The sequence below is a fragment of the Aythya ferina genome (assembly GCF_964211825.1).
Source record: "Aythya ferina genome assembly, chromosome: 19".
NCBI classification, from domain to species: domain Eukaryota; kingdom Metazoa; phylum Chordata; class Aves; order Anseriformes; family Anatidae; genus Aythya; species Aythya ferina.
The window spans coordinates 8,632,396-8,653,731 of record NC_140309.1 but is presented as its reverse complement, the minus strand read 5'-3'; the positions used below and the strand labels follow the sequence as shown (position 1 = coordinate 8,653,731).

Genomic DNA, 21,336 nt, shown 5'->3' with positions numbered 1-21,336 from the left:
GTAGGGCCGGCGACAAACAAGACAGCCTTTTTCTGGAGGGATACCTGACGTCTCTCATCACACAAACCACTTGTATGATTTTCTAGACAAAAGGTTTCCTTGGGCTCTTTCCTTCTGTGTGCAACTGCCTGTGTGACCTGTGACTTCATGGCAGGGTGTAACTGCAGCAGTTACACGATCACAACGCTCGTCAGTGCTGGGTGATGGCAGTGAGATGTAGGTCAAGTTAGCAGAAATCATCTCAACGTTCAACGCTGTTTGCCAACAGCATAGATTAACGTTTTGTCCTAGGGTTCCAAGCCATTTAATTTTTTGCAGGTGCTAGCATGAAACTGGCCAGAAACAGCGCAGCTGGAGCGCTGGCACTGGTGGCAAGAGGGGGAGCTTCACCACGGGAGCGCAGCTGCAACCCAGGCGGTGGCTGGTACTCCGGCAAGCCCTGCCTTAAATAATTAGCACATTAAAAAGGAAAATAATTTGTTCGAAGCGAAATGTATGCAAATATACGTTTGCAAATCACAATGTATTTGATCACTGGGAGGCCAGTAACGATTTCTGCAGCGGTGCAGAGTCAGCCTGAAGAAGCCTGGTGCTGCCTGCCACCGACGTGTTCACCAGGTGACACCAAGGTTTGCCTCCCTTGGAGCATCTGGTATTTGCTGCACCTCAGCCTGATTGTTTTAGTCCCATATCAATCTTTAAATTTCAATTTTCTCATTTAAAAATACAGAGGAAAGGAAAATCATTTTGTGTTAAAGTGCTGGGAAGATTTATGCTGTAGATTTATCGCATGGCAGCGCATTAAAGGAAAGGGATTCCCACATTGCCACGAGAGGTCACTGCATGCCTCCAGAAATAAAACAAGGCAATGAGAAACCAACTCTGAGGCTCCCTGCTCGGAAAGGAACCGGACCCCAGGCCAGGGATGCTCCTCTAGGACTGCTCTGGTAGAGGCAAAGGAGCTGGGTTTGTGCAGCTACAGAGCTGGCTGAAATTCAGCTCTGTGTAGGAGTAACCAAAAATTATCGTGTATTTAATACAAGCCCCAAGAAGCACATGGCTTGGGTTCTCCATCCCAGTGCTCCCAACAGACGAGGCAGAGCTGGGAGCCCAGGGCAGAGCTGTGGCTCACTCCTGGCTCTCCTGGCACAAGGAGGGGGCAGCACAGCTGGCAGCACAGGGGACAGCTGCCCACAGGACACCAGAGGCACCAGAGGGAGAAAAGACTCAGGCATGAAGCGTCTCCAAAAGAGCAAGGTCACACCAAAAAAAAAAAAAAAAAAAAAAAAAAAAGGTAAAGCCAAAAAGAGCACACTTACAAAACAAAAAAGGCACAGCTTTCTTTCCTTTTTCTTTTTTTTCCCCCTTTTTTCTTTTTATCTTTAACTAAGTAGGTTGGTGATAAGAAGCCAAGATGAATTTATCTAAGAGCAACCTTTGCAACAGCTCAGATCAAAAATCTGTACTAAATTGCCATTCCTTACATCATTTGCTAAAGGCGTGTATCACTGGGTCCTGCAGAGAGATGGGCACATGTAATTAAGCGGAGGCTGGGCTGGGCAAAATCCTTCACTAATAGCGTGATTTTCTCCTGGTGATTGTCCCTAATAATCCTAGAGTATTTCTCAACTCCAAGAGCTCTATTTCGGCCACTGTTGCCCCTGTTTGTAGCAGTTGCAATTCCTTCAGACATTTCTTTCTTGAATTATACCAAGAGGAAAAAAAAAAAAAAGTATATTGTCCTGATTATTTTTTTTTAACTGGATAATGAAATCTTATGGGTCTGTTTTCATGTGCCAACTCTCCTTCTGTGAACATGACCGCATAGCTCTGGAGTCTCACTCCGGAGATTTCCCATGGTAGCTGATGAGCTCTAATTCACTTTCAGAAAGAAATAGTTGAAATTCCAGCTAAAGCCCCTCAAAGTTCACAAGTCGTTACGCATATTTGAGGCTCAAACTACTGAAAATTCTACCTACTTATGTAAAGTGATGTGATATTCCTTTCCTGTGGTCTGCAAACGGAGCTTAGATTTGGGTAAGGACCTTGTCACAGATCCAGGAAACCAACGATATCTTCAACAATCTTTCCTTGGGAGGAATGTGCCAAGAAGTGTCTATGTGCGGAAGCAAAATGTTTTATAAATACACTAAATGCTTAATTCTCAGGTGTGGAAAATTCAGTCTCACAAGATAATGAAGTTAAATCAACATCCTTTACTGCTTTCCCACTTATGAGTAAGAGGTATAAAGTCCAGAAGGGCTCAGGTTACTTTTCCATATTACGCTTAAGTCTTACACTTAACATGCTCTATCCACGATGGAGAGAAGGATTGGCCGTGGCTTTTCCTAGGATTTTCATGTTGCTACCGGTGGCAGTAGAGCTGTTTTCATCTGCACAAGCTCTTTTGGGACATGTGGAAGGTTTCGGACTCCAAAGACACTCAGGTTTTATAGTCTTGCAGGTAAAACAGAAATTACTCTTCTTTGCCATAGTATTTTTCTCTGGAACCCTGAAGATGTTTCGGTCTTTGTGGATGATTAACTAATAGTAGCAAAGTGCTGCAATTGTAGGAATTATGCATTGATATGCACTGCTTGCTGTGTGATGAGAAGAATATTATCAGGGTGAGCACAGAAAGTAAGCAGGAACAAACGAGAGGCTTCTGGAAGTTACAAAAATACCTTCGAGGAACTTCTTGCTCAAGAACATCCCCTGCAACTCGATAACTTTCCTTCTGCTTGCTTGTTTAGGAGGAGGCTTAGCAAACTGTCTTTTTAGAGGACTGAACGCTGGCAAAAGACATGAGTTTTAATAGCTCCGGCAATGAGCAACCTCTAGCAATGAGCAATAATATACCCTTGCTGCTCTAGCTTGTCCAGCAGTTGGAAGTGAAATAATGCTTATCCTTGCGCTCAGGATGTTGCACTGGTAGCTACTGCGATACAAAATGCTTTGAAAAGGGAAAATGAGTTGTAATTATCATCATTTAGTATGTGGGGGTATCACGGATTGTTCGACACTTTCCTAGCCATAGAGCAAGGTCAGTGCAGCACCAAGGATCTGCTCCTATTCTGATGTTTCATTGAGTAAGGGCAGCTGGGCATTCACACTACCTAACAAACGAGCAGAAAACAGAACGAGACATGAGGAATCAGTCCTTTTGCTGTTATTTTTATATTCTCCAGGAAAAATTAATTGCTTTATTCTATTTCTGAATGGCTCGTTTCCCCTGAATTCCTCATGTAAAGCCAGGCAGTTGCTCAGTGCAGGGTTTTTGCTGGCAGCACAGTCCCTTAGGAGCAGCACCAAGTGCCCTTCCCAGGGCTGGAACCACGGCATGAGCAGAGCCAAAGAGAGTGAGAGATGCCTTTATTTCTCCGAGGAGTTAAACAAAATGGGGGACAAGTTTTAGTGTTTAAAAGTAAACCCCGATGCTAGTTGTTACTGACTCAAAACAATCAAACTGAAGACTCCTGATCTTTTTCCTTGTTATTAGAACTGACTGAACATTAAAAGTTAGTTGATGCAAAAGCACTGGCATTTAAATACTTTTCTAAACTTTCATTTAAGCTTTCCAGATCTGCTTCTAAACGTGGCAGACACAGTGGGATTTCTAAAGAAATATGGTCATAAAACATAACTTGTATATCCATTGTTATCTAAGTATTTGTTTCATTAATTCTGCTCTCTTAATACTGGATGAATCTAGAAATTAATGGTAGAAATCACAGTATGAAATTATGAGAAGGCAAACATAAGCCAAACACTATGCTCCGCCCTGATGTTTGCAAACTGGGAGTCCCACAACCTCCCAGGGTGTGAAATCAGTGCTCGGAGGGACAACGCGGTACCAGAAGACAGCAGGACTGTGACTACCTGTGAGTTGCCCCACAATGCATAAAATCCAGCAAATCTGCTGGATATAACAGGTCTGCTGGATCTTTTATAAGCCGGGTACACCACCTGCAGCTGTAGGAGAGGATGATTGCTTCTTTCCTTTCTCCGTACACAGTTGAGTTTTCCTGGTACATCCTGAAGGGATTATCTGCTAAATATCACACTGCGTGCTGTGGTGGTGAATTATTTCCAAAAGTATTTTAATCACAGAAAGTGTTACAAGCGCTGGTAACATGAAACTACCAGCATCAGTAAGCCCAGTAACAGATTTTTTTTAAACTATTTTTCATTTCTTAGATGGTGTTCGTGCCTTCAGTCTGATGGATTTAAAGATGGAGGGGGAGTTGTAGGAGCATTGGGAATACAGTGGAAACAAAAGCGTGGGAAAAGAAGCCACGCGGCCGTGCTGCTGTCCCTCTGCAACTGAGCAGGACGAATCTTGGAAAAATGGAAAAAAAGGCAACGAGCAATGAGACTCAGCTGCTGGCTTCCACGAAAGATGTCTCAGGCTGCAATGAAGGAGAAGACTGCAGAGAGAACGGACTTCTGATCAGGAACCCTAAATCTGCCCTGCGGCTGGTGGAGGATGGGAACAAAGTCCATCCCAGCCAGGGAGATAAGGAGGAGGCAGCTCCGATCAAAAATGGCTATTCAGGGGTTCAGAGCTCTGGTCCTTGCAATGGGATGGGAGGGGTGGAAGATGCCCAGTGCACTGCCCCCGCAGCCACGACCACCACCACAACCACCACCTCCACCACCTGTGGAGCCGAGGGCCAGCAGCAGCTGATGGAGCTGGAAGACAGAGAGACCTGGAGCAAAAAAATTGACTTTCTGCTCTCTGTCATCGGGTATGCAGTGGATCTGGGAAACGTGTGGAGATTTCCTTACATCTGCTATCAAAACGGAGGAGGTCAGTGACTGGTTCTGTATGTTGTTTTTAACACCCAGCTTCCTTGCTTAGAAATGAGTGAGTTTAGTGGCTCATTTTAATACCATCCATGACAAATGAGTAAGGGGAAAATACTTCTGAAGCAGACTGAAAAACCTAAGCAGTGTGATAGGATAAGATATAAATAATCAGTACAGCTAGAAACTGAAAGCTGGGTAGGTGCAAAACAACCTTGCAGGAGAAGATGCTCAAGCCCTGCCCAAGGTACAACCAGATAAACCAACGTGTCAAAACACTCACCAGGAACTCTAGGACAGACTCACTGACGTTACACCCAAAACACAAATCCAATCAAGGAAAGCTAGGAAAGGAAAGACTTTTGCCTCCCTGACGTACAAGGCATTCTACTGAAGTTAATCATTTTTGCCTCTATCCCACAATTGTACCCATTGCAGAGGCAGTAGGGTCTTTGTGAATGCCACCTATACAGAAATGTGAGAAGCCTGGCCTGAGTGCTGCTTCTCATTCATGCTGCTGGGTAGTTGCCCTGCTGAGAAATCCCAGGATAATTCAGCGTGGCACACCAGCTAGGGAGGGAATATGGATTGTCCCTGAGAGACAGAAAGAACTCTGTTTATGGAGTGTTGGGACTGGTGGAGAAGTCCTACGAAGAACTGTAACCATCTTTCTTAACTGCTTTCTTGCAGGAGCATTCCTCATTCCGTACACAATCATGGCCATCTTTGGAGGTATTCCTCTCTTCTACATGGAACTAGCGTTAGGACAGTACCACAGGAATGGGTGCATCTCAATCTGGAGAAAAATATGTCCCATTTTCAAAGGTAATGAAGGGAAATGGAAAATTATCAGGAACTTTCCAAGTACCTGATTTTTCTATAAAGATGACATTTCTGAAAAAATATGAAAATCACATAAAGCAAAAGGCTAGTTCTACACAAGATTTTGGCTTTACAAAGAAAGCTTTCCTAAGACTTTATGTACATCTGTAGATGTGTGTGTGCTCTCGTATACACACGATGTGCAACTCTCCGATTGCCTACAGAGAGGCCAGTCCATTTTCTCTGACCTAAGCTTGAAAAAAACAAACAAAACAAGCAAAAAATTAGTTACTCAAGTAATTATAATATTACTGAACCCAAAATTAAAAACAAGAAAGAAGAAAGATCCACTACTTCTATTTCAAAGATACAAGGAAACGAGTCCCTGTTTGCAGTCTTTTAGAATAGAAAGACCTATTCTACATGCTTGTTACTCTTGCTAGAGCTCTGGTCTTTTTTTTTTTTTTTCCCCACTGGGAGTACAAGATGGCAGTTTCTAAATTCCACATTTTAAGAGCAGATGAAACAAACTATTTAAGCGTATTTTGTCTTAACTACAAATGCTTTTTTGGAATCAGAGCCTGAGTGTTTCCAAAGCCACAAGAAATTCCAGTGTGGTAGACACAGGACAGGGCATGTGTGCCTCCTGCAGAACTGCCTTAGGCAATCACTAACTGTAGTTGATGTGAATAAACAATTCCTTCTTTTCCGCGGCCCAAAACTCACTCACTTCCTGGAATTATTTCCTACCTTACTAGGAATTGGCTTTGCCATCTGTATAATCGATCTTTACGTGGCCTCCTACTACAACACCATTATGGCGTGGGCCTTTTACTACCTCGTGTCCTCCTTCACGGCGGAGCTGCCGTGGACCAGCTGCACAAATGCCTGGAACACGGGCAACTGCACAAACTACTTCAGCAAGGACAACGTCAGCTGGACCATGTACTCCATCTCTCCTGCAGAAGAATTTTATACGTAAGTGCATGTAAGTGAGGACAGTGATATCAGACAGAATGGTGGAACATGTAGCAAGTTTGGAGGGGGAGCAGGGGTGTTTAGCAAGAGTCTTCTTTTCTAAAGTATTCAAATAATCAAATACTTGTAGGGGTATGTATGCTTCGGGTGTGTGGGAGGGTGCTCTGTATTTTAGATCAGACGTTCACAATTTTCTGGCCTTTATCAGCTGTCAACGCTTATCATTTATCATCACTGATGTATCACAAATATCAAGCTTGTAATTAAAAAAATCCCAAATGATATGACTCTGAAGGCCTTAGCAAGGCCTCAGGACTACTTGTAATGCTCAGATCACAGTATGGGACTGCTCAAAGCATACTGACCATAAGTATTTGTTACAAAAATATCTACACTCTGTTTTTCTTTCCTCTTTCAGCCGCCAAGTTCTACAGGTGCATAGGTCCAATGGGCTGGATGACCTGGGGGGCATTAGCTGGCAATTGACCCTCTGTTTATTGTTAATCTTCACCATTGTATACTTCAGCATCTGGAAAGGGGTCAAAACATCTGGCAAGGTGAATGCAAAAGCAAGACAAATCACTTGGTACTGTATAGCCTAGCAGCAGTTCTAAAGGAGCCAATTAACATGGCAGAGAATTATCCCAGACTGCCTTCACGGCAAGGGTTATGGCCTCGTGTATTCGGGACACTCTTACCGCAGTGACTGTGACTGTCACCCAAGTAATACACCACAACAATACCTTATGCCACCCTTCTGTGGACAAGAGCAACCCTGCCCAGAGAAAGCGTGGCTGTTCATGTGCCAACTGCCCATTCACAGAACTTTTGAGAAGTTCACATGAAGATGCTATGAATGCTAAGAGTTATCGATTGTTTAACTTCTTATCATCTGTTAATTTTCTACCCACGGCAAACGCTACCTTCGTGTTCCCCTCGCAGGTGGTGTGGGTGACTGCCACCTTCCCGTACATCATCCTCTTCATCCTGCTAGTCAGAGGTGCAACTCTGCCCGGTGCCTGGAGAGGTGTCCTCTACTACCTGAAACCTGACTGGCAGAAACTCCTGGCCACTGAGGTAAAAGCATTATAGAAGGGCAGGGATTCACTTTCAGCCACTCAACATGGATATCAGCATGTACAAACTTCAGTGTCTACTCCCAGCATTGGGCACAATTACACACACGTCTTAGCTTGGACTCAAAAGCCTGACTTCATGCTCTTGTTTAAACAGTCATGCCATTCTTTCCATAATTATATAATGGCTTTTTGTTGTGTTTCTAAGATTAGACAGGTTTTCTGGTTCTATTTAGCTACTTCAGTCCACCGTCAGTTTAGCTCAAGCTATTAGGGGATGGTGAGCAGCCTGGCATCGAGCAAGAAGCCGCTATGATCCCTGCTACACAGTCCTTTACCTACGGCAGTCACAATGAGAAAACTCATTTCACTAAACCCTAACATCTGGATTAGCTGCAGGTTTTCTTCCTGTGAGGGGATCACTGCACACTCAGGCAGACTTTCCCCCCACAGCAGTGGCTCCAGTTACCTGTATTTAAATGTAGTTACCAGAGCTGAAACTTAAGATCTCCAGCCGGTGACAGTCTCTGGCAGAAAAGCCCAAGGAGAGTCTCCACTGCCGGCTAACACACGACTCAGTGATCAGTGGGTATGTGCGAGTGCTCTGGAGAAGGAAGAGGTCAGTTAGGCCTGCATACACACCCAAAGTTTGAAAAGAAAGGAGGAATGAGGACAGTACTGAGCTAACCACAAAAACTCCTTCCAGTATCTGATTTAGCTTTGAGCTCTGGGGATGACAAGCAGTCCATCAGGCTCAAGGCTGCGCTCACTTCGCTGCTTATCAAAGTCTCTAGTGGGGAGGGTGAGGGAAAACCCCCAAAGCAATAAATACTACAAATACAAAGATAAAAAATTCCAATGTTTGCAAGCCTGCCACTGCCCAGCTGATACGGAAAGTTTTGAATGAAAAGGAAATGAAAAGACACCAGTCTCTGATAAAGAAGCATCTCCAATAAGGGACCACATCTTCTGAAAAAGCAATAACGGGCATTGATATTGTATTGGATGTATCTGAAGTGAGGACAGCAGATCGCAATCTGTGTGTGCTGGACGATGACAGAGTTCTGTCTGTGGCTGATACGGGATGGCCTCACGCGATGGAAGAGTATTAGAAATGAGTTGTAATGAACTCCAGGCTTCAATCAAAAGAGGAGAGACGAATGTGGGCTTTCACCTTCAGAAAGAGAGCTGATATTGGTACTTTAGGAACACTACTCGCCAAGGCTGTGGCCATTTTTCAAGTACAACAGGCTTTTCATAACAAGATCATCACACTTGCATCTGTCATGGCTACAACAAAGCTGTACTGAGTCCTTCGAACTAGGACTGCACCCACACGGTCACACGTATTTTAATGCATTGAGAAAAAATACAGGCAGTGATCATCTACTGCTTAGCCCAGAGGACGCACAGCCAAACACGGGACTGTTCCACAGCACCCAGAGCTTGGAGGAAGAAAGGTGGGCCAAGCCCACCATGAAATCATGGACTGCAAAAGCTACATTAATCTAATTACAGGCAAATCACTGTGAATTAATCTAAGATACTGTTAGAAATTAGTATTTTAAAAAGTGTATAAAGAAATACAGTAACATTTTATCCATGGTAAATTCCTTGAAATAAATCCTAATTACATCACCAATGAACACAAGCATAACAAAGGCACGAAAACTATAGTGGATGTTAGTACCTGTCTCAAATCTAAAAAACAATTCTTATTCCAACATACTCTTTTAACAAAATGTTCGTTAGGCCAGGACTAGCATATAGTCAGAGTAGCAAAACATCATTTTGTATGGCTAAGTGATACTATGAATCTGCCAAACTCAGTCTGTTTCACGTCATTTTTTCTTGACTTGACTATTTTTCAGGTTTGGGTGGATGCAGCAGCTCAGATTTTTTTCTCCCTTGGTCCAGGTTTTGGGGTCCTATTGGCTTATGCCAGCTACAACAAGTTCCATAACAACTGCTACCAGTGAGTTCTAACTTATTCTGTATGTAAAATCAATATATATATATATAATTGCTTGTATTAATGAAAAAGAAACACAGTGATGGTGAAAGACACTGCATTGCCAAACCTGTATACACATAAATCAGACAGTGCTGTTAACAGAACAAAAATCCTTATTCAAAGATTCTGCAATCTAAAACAGTTTTCTCTCTGTTTGCCTACCCCAAAAGAGAGAATCTCTATCAATTAGAGCAAGGAAGCTTAGGTGTAGAAATGTGCCAAAAGAAAATGGCACAGGCCACTGACAAACCATCAGATTACAATTACTCTAGTCAGTCAGTATGGGTACGACTTTAAAATCTGGAGCTGGATGGCAATTTGTAGTTGTTTCCTTGTTTTCTTAAAAACTGTTATTTATACCATTAAGTAAATTCTTCCTCCATTCTTTAATATTTCTGTAGTAACTTCAATCCTTTTAAAATTCCAGTATTTCTGTAAGCATAAATCCAGCATTTAATCCTGTGCCAGCCTAATGTTATAACCTGCTCGAAGTTCTTCCTTAGGAAGAACAATGAGAAGTAGCTCTGTTGTTGTTTGCTTGTTTGCCAAAATGCCCTGCTAGTTCTTTGCACCGCATTCCCCTAGTTTCTGTAGGACTCTGTTCAGATCACCCCATCTGGTAGCAACCTACCCTTCCCATCAGACGCCAATTCCCTGATATGAGTTAGGTCTTCTGTTGCAGAGATGCTCTGGTTACCAGTACCGTGAACTGCTTGACTAGTTTTGTGTCTGGATTTGTCATTTTCACTGTGCTGGGCTACATGGCTGAGATGAGGAATGAAGACGTATCAGAAGTTGCCAAAGACACTGGTAGGCTAACTTTTTGTACAGATCTCTCCAACTTCTAAGAGATTTGGTTGCACCGTGCTAACAATTACCTCTAATTCCTACACCAGGTCCCAGTCTGCTCTTCATTACCTACGCCGAGGCCATTGCAAACATGCCTGCTTCAACTTTCTTTGCCATCATATTTTTCCTGATGTTACTCACACTGGGATTAGACAGCACGGTGAGTAGACGAGACCTCAGGGAGCAGATCTGAAGAGGTGGATGAATGGCATTGGGTGTATGATGGCCTTACCCCAGCAAACACCAGAAGAAGCAGAATTACAACCACGGAGCTGTCACCAAAGGGCTCTAAAGCAAGACCGGCACCTCCACGCACCTTCTGTGAGACAGCAGCTCTTCCTCCAAATTCGATGTTGGAGAAACTGAGGCCAAAATAAAATTAAATGCTTTGTCAAAGTCACTGTGATAAATAGTAAGAGACCTGGGAACACAGCTGAAGCACTGGATTCATAAACTCCTGGTTGAATGCAGCCTCATTCTCTTCTGTACTCGTAAACTTAGAAATCAATTAGTAAATTCTGTTATTTTTTCCCACACTAATTGGCTTTAAAAGGTGGAAGCTAGTGAAAGCCTTCTCAATAGCACTGCAAAAAAGATGTTCTAACAATTTGCTATGTAAGCCTGTTTTTAGAGATTGTGAATCAGCTCCTTCCAGGAGTGCTGAACTCAGCTGAGTGCAGTCTTGGTTGCAGTCTTATCAGTAGCTTATTACTTGTAATAAGTGCTTATAAGTGCTACAGTGCTTACTCTGGGTGATAGGCACTTCTTACTGATGACTAAATCCCTGCCCTATAGAGTTAAAAAATTCTGAAGAAAGTCTGTTTGAACAGCAGTTGTACCAACTCTACGGGCAGAAGAAAACACAGGAGTGTTTCAATCATCTAAAACTCCTTTTCCTGGTAAAACTGTCCTCTGTTTTTCATTGATGTTTCAGTTTGCGGGACTAGAAGGAGTGATTACCGGAGTACTGGATGAATTCCCTCATGTCTGGAGCAAACGCAGGGAATTGTTTGTCCTCGGCCTGATCATTATTTGCTTTTTGGGCTCATTAGCAACCCTGACATTTGTAAGTATTTTACCCGCTCCTCAGCTTTCCTTACTGGCAACTTTCTGCAGATGACGTCTTGGAGAGAGAGTATTTTTTCTAACACAGATTGAGGAAGTCAGATTAAATCTCTCGCCTGTTTTCTTTACGCATTAGAAACCTGTATTTGTAATGAACATAAACAGTATCTCCCACTAGGAAATGTGCTGTGAAACAATCGCATTGCAATTCAGCAAAACCCTAACATGCCACAAGTCACAAATGACGCAGCTGCTGCCCCAACTGCTAAATCAGCAAGCAGAGATGTTCCCACATTGCATACGTGGCTTACTTCTCACTGTCCAAACCTCCATGTTTAAAAATGATGGGACTTGTTACTTTCATTTACCCAGTGTGTGAAAAGTATATTGCATTTTAAAAAATGATTGAAAAAGTATCTGCTAGAGATTGCTGTAACTATTGCTGAACTGCTCTCCAGGAATTTCTGCCAATGAATGTCCCAGATCTTCCTCATCAAATCAAGCTGGAAAGCATCATCAGTCACACCTTAATTGCCCCTTCATTTCTTGTGGGATTTCATTTTCCCAATAAGCTAAATTTTGAATTATGAATGCAACAATCATAAGGGACACGGAAAAAATACTCGCCTTTCCTGTCACATTTCTCTCCCCTTGCTCATTAACAACTCTCTTCTCATTTAAAGCATTTTACAGTAAAGGCAGGCGTAGTTCCTCTCTGGGACGCAATGTCCTCCTCCTTCATCTGATTCTAGGCACCCCAAATGGAAGGAAAGCAAAGCAACACACTGCATGTTTCCTGTTCTGTAACTATGACTCAGGTTGGAGGAAGAAGACACAGAGGGCACGCAAAAAGCCACTCCCTCACACCCCAATAAACCTTATTTGTGCATTAAAATCCAAGTAGAACAGCCAGCAGATTTTTAGCTTTTTAGCTCTTCTGCACGGCACTGGGGGAGGATGTTCACGCGGAGCCAGAACAGATCAGCAGCACAGCCAGGGTTTTCACAGGTCGCAGCGCAGCAGAACTTACACATCTGCAAATATTTGGGTCCAGATGAAGGCAATAATAAAAAAAAAATAGTGTTCCAGGACTTCCGTCACTGGATCTCTGGTTCACTGCTAATGTGATCTCCTTCACAGGGAGGTGCATATGTGGTGAAGCTGTTTGAAGAGTACGCCACCGGCCCCGCTGTCCTGACAGTGGTGTTCCTGGAAGCAGTTGCAGTGGCCTGGTTCTACGGTACGTCCGCTGCCGTGGGGCAAAACGATGCTGGCGAGCACTCCTGAGCACGTGAGGAGTGGCATTTCCTGTGTCTGCAGACAAGATCACTGTCATCTCAGGGAAAAGTTTGCCTTTTTTTCCTCCCACAAACTCTCTAGTTACCAAATCTGTGAGAATTGTTACTGATTGTTCTCTGACAGATGCGTACTGACATCTAAAAACAGTAAGAGATATCACTCGAATAATTAAGGATTTAATGTAGTTAGGACTTACAGGAACAAAACAGTATTTCAAGATGGGTTCTGAATTGATTTGCTGTGCATGCGTCTACTTGGAAAAATGTGTTTCTGCTGCCACAACTCCTCCTGCTTGTCTCCACAGGCATCACCCAGTTTTGCAACGATGTGAAGGAAATGCTTGGCTTTGCCCCAGGCTGGTACTGGCGAATTTGCTGGGTAGCAATTAGCCCCATCTTCCTTTTGGTGAGTTTTCTTTACACTGTTTTTTTTTTGGATCCAGCACAAGAAAATAATCATTGAACAATGCAGCTCCTTAGACTTCTAGAAGTTGACAGGATTTGCTTGTGAAGTTCTTTAGAAAAAATTCTTGTTAAATCAAAAATGTCCAACTAGTGAAGAACCTGATACAATGCTGCAAGGTCTTGCTACTAAACCACAATTTTAAGGATTTTTGGAGATGAGCTGTGTAAACAAGACTGGGTTATGAATAATTCTTCTCCATCCCCCTCATGAACAAATATTACTTTGTTTTGTTGTTTTATATTTGCCTCAGCAAATAAAAATGATGAGGAAACATACTGTCTGCGGAGCAAAACCAAGGTAGGTAAATACACTGTCCCAGTAACTGCTGATGGACACTTAGAGTACTCCATATAACATTTACAGCAGTTAATTGCAGCCTTTCTAAATCTACATTTCAGAATTGGAAATACTGTCCCGATGTTTGACTTGGCAGGATTATCGATAACATTTTAACATCAAGTGTTCATTTCCTGATCCCAAATTAGTTCGTGCTGTCTTTTATTGTCACCAGCCTTAGTGGGAGCAGGGCAGGTCAAGATGGAGTTTATGAGCACCGAACTAGATTTAAGACCTACAGAACGAATTCCAAACACTATTGTAATGATCAATGCATGTTTAACAGATTTTCGTTTTATTACCCACAGAAAAAAAAAAGGAGAAAAAAAAAGACTGTAAATAAAAGTGTTACACCACAAATAATTTTTACACTACTGTCCTCTTTGTGATCCCAAAACAGTAAAATAAACAGAAGCAAACAGCTTTGGTGATGTGGTAACTAGGCAGAGCTATTTGTCCTCGCTGCGGAAACTAACCCAAACTAAGGAAAGCCCAGAAGGCAGCATGTTAGTTTTCTATGGAAATTTTAAGGACAGAATCCTTATCTTCTAATAATAATCTGGAAAAACCAAGTCAGAGATCCTTCCAAGGGCATTCCCAAATATTATTCACGTAGTATTCAGCTACAAAGTACTTGTTGTTTCACAAGAAGGTTCTCAGTCATGAAGGACGTGCACACTGAAGATGATGAATCAAATTCTGAGTAAGACTTGGCTATCCAATTTTTTTCCTCCTGGGAACACACGGGACGGGGAAGACCTAAGAGCAGCACTGAAAAACAGGCACGTTTTGTAGGAAGCCTGAAGCAGTACAACCTCTCTCAGGACAGGCAATCCCGGAATCACACAAAAGTCATTTACTCCCTAAATCCCTCCTTAGGGACCTAAACCCATTAAGAACGGTTCTCACTGATGAAAATGACAAAAATAAAATGGGTGTAGGCACACTGGTATCTGCGGAAGTTGTAATGTTTGTTTAACTTTAAAAATCCACTCATTTATTTTGATTATACATAAAAATAAAAAGCACACTCAGATTATAGAATAAGGAAATGACCACAGAGGATATGAAAGAGTTATGAACTGTTAGGAAGCGTATCTTAATGCATCATTCTTCAACTATCTTAAGCAGGGAAGAGGGCAGAGCACCAGGAACAATGAAGTTGGAATAATTAAAATGGGTCCTAGATTACTTTTTTCCTGTTCCCACGTAGTTGTTTAATCGCTACAGGAGGGATTACTTCTCTTCCCTCTTGTTTCAGAGTAGACACTTGCAATATTTGTAGAATTTAATTGAATGAGCAAATAAAAACCATGTTCAGAGCTGGAATTTCAGATCTCAATTCCAAGCTATCTGTACATGTCAGGGCTGCTGTGATCTTTGGATTCACAAACTACACACAGGAAAGCCATCTAACAGCATTCATAAAGGTGACAGCAGAATACCATATCCAAACTAGGATTAGCATTTGCAAAAGCTACTGAAGAACAACAATTATTCGGATGAATATCACAGAAAATATGCTAAGGTTGTAGAACAAAAGTAACAGAAAAAATGGGAACCTGTATAGCCTATCACAGAGAAAATGGAAGGCAGCTGTGAGTACTGTATGTAAGTACTTTAATGGTATTTGAGAGAGCATGAGCAGGGTCTTGAACCCAACAAAGAACAGCATAAGGAAAACAATACAGGGGCTGGAGGTTAAATTCAGGCAAACCAGAACTGACACTGATAATGGTTAAATACGAGGCAAGTAGCTAAAGGAAACAGCACAGTTTTCATTTCTGGTGGCTTAACATTCACGTGATGCCTTTCCCATGGGATTTTTGAGCAGAAACCAAGCTGTAGGGCTCAATACAAGGGTAACTAGATGAAATTCTACAGACTGGTATCGACTGATCTGGTTTTGTTCATCTAATCTCTTTTTATTTTCCTTCAAATATACAAGTGTGGTCCTGAGTTTTCTCCCTAATGCTTCTTAGGCAAGAAACACCAGCACGCATATTTATGGAATAAGCAATCCATATGACACTTTTTACCTAGGTCATTGTAGTTGCTGGTTGGCTTATATCCTAAAGCTCCTGAGCTCCTTTAAATTTCCTGAAGGAAAGTTTGGATATCCAAAAGCTTTTTATTAATTGATACTAATGTCATCTGAGATTTTTTTTTTCAGGATCAATATACATTTAATCCTTCTTAAGTCCTAGTATTTAGGCTTAAGTTGACTGCTATTCTGGGCCAGAGAGCTCCCTAAAGAAACAGTGCATGCTATCAAAATACATGCTTATACTTTTCTTGTTTCTTTTTCAGTTTGTCACTTGCAGCTTTCTGTCCAACCCTCCTGAGCTACGGCTTTTTGATTATAATTACCCCTACTGGACCACAGTGGTGGGTTATTGCATAGGAACCTCTTCTGTCATCTGCATCCCGATCTACATGGTTTATCGGCTGGTCGTCACTCCAGGAACACTGAAGGAGGTATCCAGTAGGCTCTGTTGTTTCTATTTGACTGTTAGGAAGGAGGTGATATCTATAAGTATTATACGTTATTTTTTTTCTAGGATTTGATGCCCTTGGCTGTTTTGTTCCTAGCCTGCTGACAGCTAATTGTCTTTTGTCCATTCTGAGGGATTTACAAATCTCCCGGGTCTCACCGAGGGGGTTGAGATATGTATTCATATCAATTTATTAATCATAGAATGGCCACGGTTGGAAGAGACCTCTAAGATCATCTAGTTCCAACCCAAAATTAAATCAAGGTTTTTTTAAGCACTGGTGAACTGGAGGCATTCCCTAGAAATCACACATGACACAGCACTGTCTGTGTGCCTGAGCCAGTGGAACACCAGTTCCCCTGGGTGAGCTTACAAGAACAAGTTTCTTTTGCTCTCCCACACTTAGTAAGATTTCTCCACCATAAATCCTTGATGGTCTGTGATGACATTTTGGGGATTTCTCATAAGTTCATGTAAATACCAGCTCAGAGAGAGTATGTTCAACTAGCTCAGGGTACCCACGTAAACATCAAAGTCCTAAAGCATTCACATGACAGCTATCAAACTGATTTAATTGTATCTGTTACAAATAATTAATAAATAATGCTGTGCACTTCTGTAGCCCCTTATGATTTCATAATGCTAGGATAACATAACCCTGAGACATCCTTGTTTTGTAGCTGATGAGGTGTAACTCAAACCAGAGTCATGTTTTTATTACAAATCCCTTTTCAAATGGTGCTAGTGTTATTTATTACCTATAAAATGAATAAGTTTCTAATACTGATTTCTTTCCAACAGCGTATTCTGAAGAGCATCACTCCAGAAACAGCTACAGAAATTCCTATTGGAGACATCCGCATGAATGCAGTTTAAGCTAACCTGTCTTCTGGGGGAGAGATGGAGCAGAAAACCTAACTTTCCCCGTACTCTTCCCCACCCAAAGAATTACGTTTCCAGCTGAGATAACAACTGGAGGAGCTTTCAGTGGGGGCTCTGTCACTGACAATGGGCATTTGGAAACGTGATGCCTCCAGCACATTTATCCAAGCAATCCGATGAAAACTGCCGAGCACTTCCAACCAGACTGAACCGACTGGGACCAATCCGTTCTGGAAACACAAGGACGTCTGCGTGCATGAGAATACCACTGCTCCACGCGTGGGCACTGGGGCTGGCTGAAAGCCTGCGTGATTGCCAAAGCCTCTGTGGGACGAGTGTCAGCAGGGGGGATTAGGTTTAGAATCGCACGTGTGTGGCAGTACCCCTGTATTTTCCTCAATGTGATCGTTCGTACTGGGCAATGTTGTATTCGCTTCTAAGGTTCTAATTGCTTAAACTACAGTGAAAAATACAAAGGTATTTCCGATAGCCATATATTACTCAAGTAACACAGGGTTTTATAAACTGAAATATATTAGTAAATTCTGCAAACCCTCGGTCTGTAGGGGAGTCATGATATAAGAGGGAACAATCCCGAGCAGCACTAGGTAGCACTCCGCACGAGTTAGCACACACATCTGGTAACGTTATCCTCCTTTTCATTTCCCACATTTCGTAGATTTTAACAGTTTGTTAATTGTTTCTTGTTTAATACATTCTACAAAATCCATTTTTGCAACGTAGGCTTCACTTTCCTTGAGACGCAATCAAGCAAAATACATCATGGGTTACCTGACAAGTATTTAAGTTGCTAGCACTTACTCTAATGTTTTCATAAATAAGCTAGATATTCGCAGAAGTCATTGCACTGACAGACCTAATGTTTATTCACAAGGAAACTATATACCAACAGTGAATTATTTGGAGTTCAGATGCCAAAAAGTGGACTCTCAAAGATCTGCTTTTCTTTTCTTTAAGTCAATTCCACAGCTAAAATTGGCTGGAGCCTGTGTTTTTTTCTATTGCTTCCTAGAAAAGAACTAAAGCTTAGAACAACCCTTTTGACTGGCTGACAAAAGTACGTTTAACGAACTACACAAGCCTACTCTGAGGATTTACTAGCTCCATGTGAATTACATTTAGCTTTCATCCCAAAGACGAAAAGATCATTTTTTTAACAAGACATTAAGTAGAGTTCAGCAGGACAGGTTCTGATCAGAACTATTTGTGTTAAATTTTGAGGCACTGATACACAAATTGACTTCCATACACATACTGATCTCTTCCTATTAGATATGTACATACGCCTTCCAACAGGAACTGCCCTTTAGAGTCACTGCAGCCGCCAAGTCAGTTGGAGGACATCAGTCTTGCTGCAGTTAGGTGGAAATTTAGATAAACCTAAGTAGTCATCATTTATGTAAAGACATTGTATTTTTACTCTACCACATAGATTATAACAGTCTATGAAAAGTAAAATAAAATAGAGCATATAAGTCTCTTTTGTATTTCATGGTCTACTTAGGCAACATACTGCTATAAGGAACGATGTTACGTACACATTCAGAGCAGCAGGCATTAAGAAACCCACTGGAGAGTTTACATCAGTACAAAGAACTTACCTGGGTAGAGGAAAGCAGGGAGGGTACAATTGCCTTTTGAAGCCATTTCCCTTGCTTCTGTTGTTTTGCTGCTTAGGTGTGCAGATACCTCGTGGAGGAATGCTTCCTACACCTCAGCTGCTGACTTCACTTACCTTTAGGTCTCAAGCCCAGCTTCCAATGAGGAAATAACTTAAAGTGAAGGTTCTTTCCAAACTACAAACATAAGTCTCCTGCACCGTTTTAAAAAAGGGAGTAGGTTCTCACGTTGCCACCAGAAAAACATAATAAATCTGTCTTACTGGATAGTTACTCATACAAGCTAGTTCTGAAGCTTACTCCTCAAGAATATTTGAAAACTACTTCCAAAACTGACTTCATTGTGAGGAAAAGACAAACAAGTTGAGAATCCATTTAATAATAAAAATGCATTAAGCTTTGAAATTGTCAATCAGAAAATTACTGGTTTTTTAATAAACTTTTCTGAGTTCATTCATTGAAAAATTACATATGAAATGTCAATGTAAACTGAACGATGTACTCTTATGTATCAAGTGTGGGAAATAAAGGAGAAAACCCCACCCAGCTTCTCCATTCTTTAGACTGGTGTCCAACTAACGCTAGGTATCTTTCCTCCTAAACGGGAATTTTCAATAGATATATCTTACAGATGTATTTCTTGCCAGAACTGATACTCTGTTCCATGCTAGGCTCATAAATAAATAAATATTTTAAACTCTTACAGTTCCAACTTTTAGTCATTTTTGTATGCCCGCTTGCAAAAGTCTCTTTTAACAGACATTCTGCTACCTTTTATTAAGAAAGGCGACAGGATAGCAGAAATGGTTGAATTAAATATGAATATTATTTGCATCAAAGCCAAAGTTTCTCTTTCAGCCATTGCAAAGAAACTGCAACTGGGAACATTAATTCTAATGGAATAATTTGCAGGGTAAGAACTGCAGAAATCACTGCCATTTAGTGTCCAATACTACTGACATGTTATTCCTTTATAACAGCATTTGGAAAGGCAAAAAATGCATCTTTAGTTTGTATTAAGACACTAACATACAACAGCCATTTATTCTCTGGGTGGATTTAGCACAGAATGCTGGGAAACTGCCCAAGAAATGCCAGTTTTTTTCTAGTGAATTAAAACTCAGCCAAAAAGCCCCGATCTTAATATAGATTCCTGTTACAGTCACAGTGTAAAACTGGGCAAGTTCTCTCAGCTTGAATTTTGTCAGTTGAAAAAAACAGAATAATGCACTGTGACTACAGCTGTACCATGAGAGATGAAAGCTTTTAAAAATATTTGAAGAGAGATAGAAAAAGCAGAGCAGACATGTAGTCACAGGAAAAAAATATTTTCAGAAGAAGGCAGTCCAGAGGATCACTAGTGATGTTACATCTTTATTCTCTTTTCACCAGGATAATCCTGGGCGGGTAAGGAAACCCTAAAGAAGTAGACTGAAAAGGCTTTTCTTTTCCTGAATAATGTAAAGATAAAAACCATCTGTTTTTTCATTCTAAAAAAGCTGATTTTGCAAGGTACTTCAGTTCCCCTTCATTCTGTTTTAGATGGCATACTGGTTTGAGGTTTTCAAAATCTTCGTATGATAAATTGATTTTTCTTAGTATCTCTGTTTAGCTGAGTGGTTGAAAAAATGAGAAATTGATTTCATTTATATTTATCATTGATCTGCCTTTCTTCTTTTTACATATCCACCTGAAACCATTTGCAGTAACCAATATTTATCAGGTAGCCCAACAAGCAGCCATACATAAAACACTCTTTTTGTCCAAAACATAGTTGTTTTGATACCAAACGGGCTGCACTGCAATTCAAACTGAGGCAAACAAAATTCTTCAACTCACCTTCTGCTTATCTACCACACCAGTATATCCCACCCTCTATAATGGAAGGTGAAAAGGGACTTACTGAAACTGGTAAATTAGGAATGCATTTGCCTTTCAAGCAGAGAATTAGGCTGGAGCTTCAGCTGTACAGAACTAGGTATTCCCTCCACCTTGTACATGGATGCATCTGTATTAATTTATGTGGCTGTTTAGTTACAAGTGTTGCAAGCTGAGTGTAAGTCATCAGTATGTGCCTTGTACTGTAAACTGTTATTGTAATAAATTTAATATTCATAATCCATCTGTAGATGACTCTTGTGCCTCTCTCTTATGGGGAGTTTCAAGCTGGCCTACAACAGTTCCCAGTTTTTTTAAAGCAAAGATAAAAGAATTCCAAGAAAAAAGTAATCTAGTTTACTACACCACTAAGGCCTCTTTGACAAAAAGCAGAGTATTTCGTTTGCTGTCTGAACCTTTTCCACTGCTAAATACTCCGCTTTCATTCTATTCCAACAGAAAAAACAATGTGCATGACATTTGTTTAGACAGAACATCAAAACCAAACTGATCCACACTTGGGATAAATGCTTAGCTACTCAATTTATTTACGTAAGAAGACAAGGTAAAAACAAAATGGTAGCAAAAGAAAAGGACAAAAAGATAAAATGCCAAAGCCTTTTTTTTTTTTTTTTAGAGCTTCATCTAGGAAAAGATAAATAAAAAATTGGAAAGAGGATTAGTCCAACACAAGTATTTCTACTTATATATTTCCTATTTATAAGCCTAAC

The 21,336-nt window shown here is 41.2% G+C and overlaps 1 protein-coding gene across 1 annotated transcript; it reads left to right on the top strand.

Annotated features, from left to right (window-relative positions):
• The first annotated feature begins 2,289 nt into the window (after positions 1-2,289).
• SLC6A4 (solute carrier family 6 member 4) lies at positions 2,290-17,644 on the top strand. The gene is made up of 14 exons (XM_084493289.1): positions 2,290-2,464; positions 4,198-4,810; positions 5,497-5,631; positions 6,387-6,606; positions 7,025-7,163; positions 7,549-7,683; positions 9,554-9,657; positions 10,379-10,506; positions 10,593-10,705; positions 11,480-11,611; positions 12,751-12,850; positions 13,214-13,314; positions 16,021-16,188; positions 17,007-17,644. The coding sequence occupies exons 2-14, from the start codon at positions 4,348-4,350 to the stop codon at positions 17,079-17,081; spliced, it is 2,013 nt and encodes a 670-aa protein (XP_084349415.1). The 5' UTR covers positions 2,290-2,464; positions 4,198-4,347; the 3' UTR covers positions 17,082-17,644.
• The last annotated feature ends 3,692 nt before the right edge of the window (positions 17,645-21,336 follow it).

Coding starts and splice junctions, on each gene's coding strand:
- SLC6A4 (XM_084493289.1), top strand. CDS start 4,348: ATGGAAAAAAAGGCAACGAGCAATGAGACTCAGCTGCTGGCTTCCACG. Junction 9,658..10,378: donor TTCCATAACAACTGCTACCA/GTGAGTTCTAAC, acceptor CTTCTGTTGCAG/AGATGCTCTGGTTACCAGTA. Junction 10,706..11,479: donor CACTGGGATTAGACAGCACG/GTGAGTAGACGA, acceptor TTGATGTTTCAG/TTTGCGGGACTAGAAGGAGT.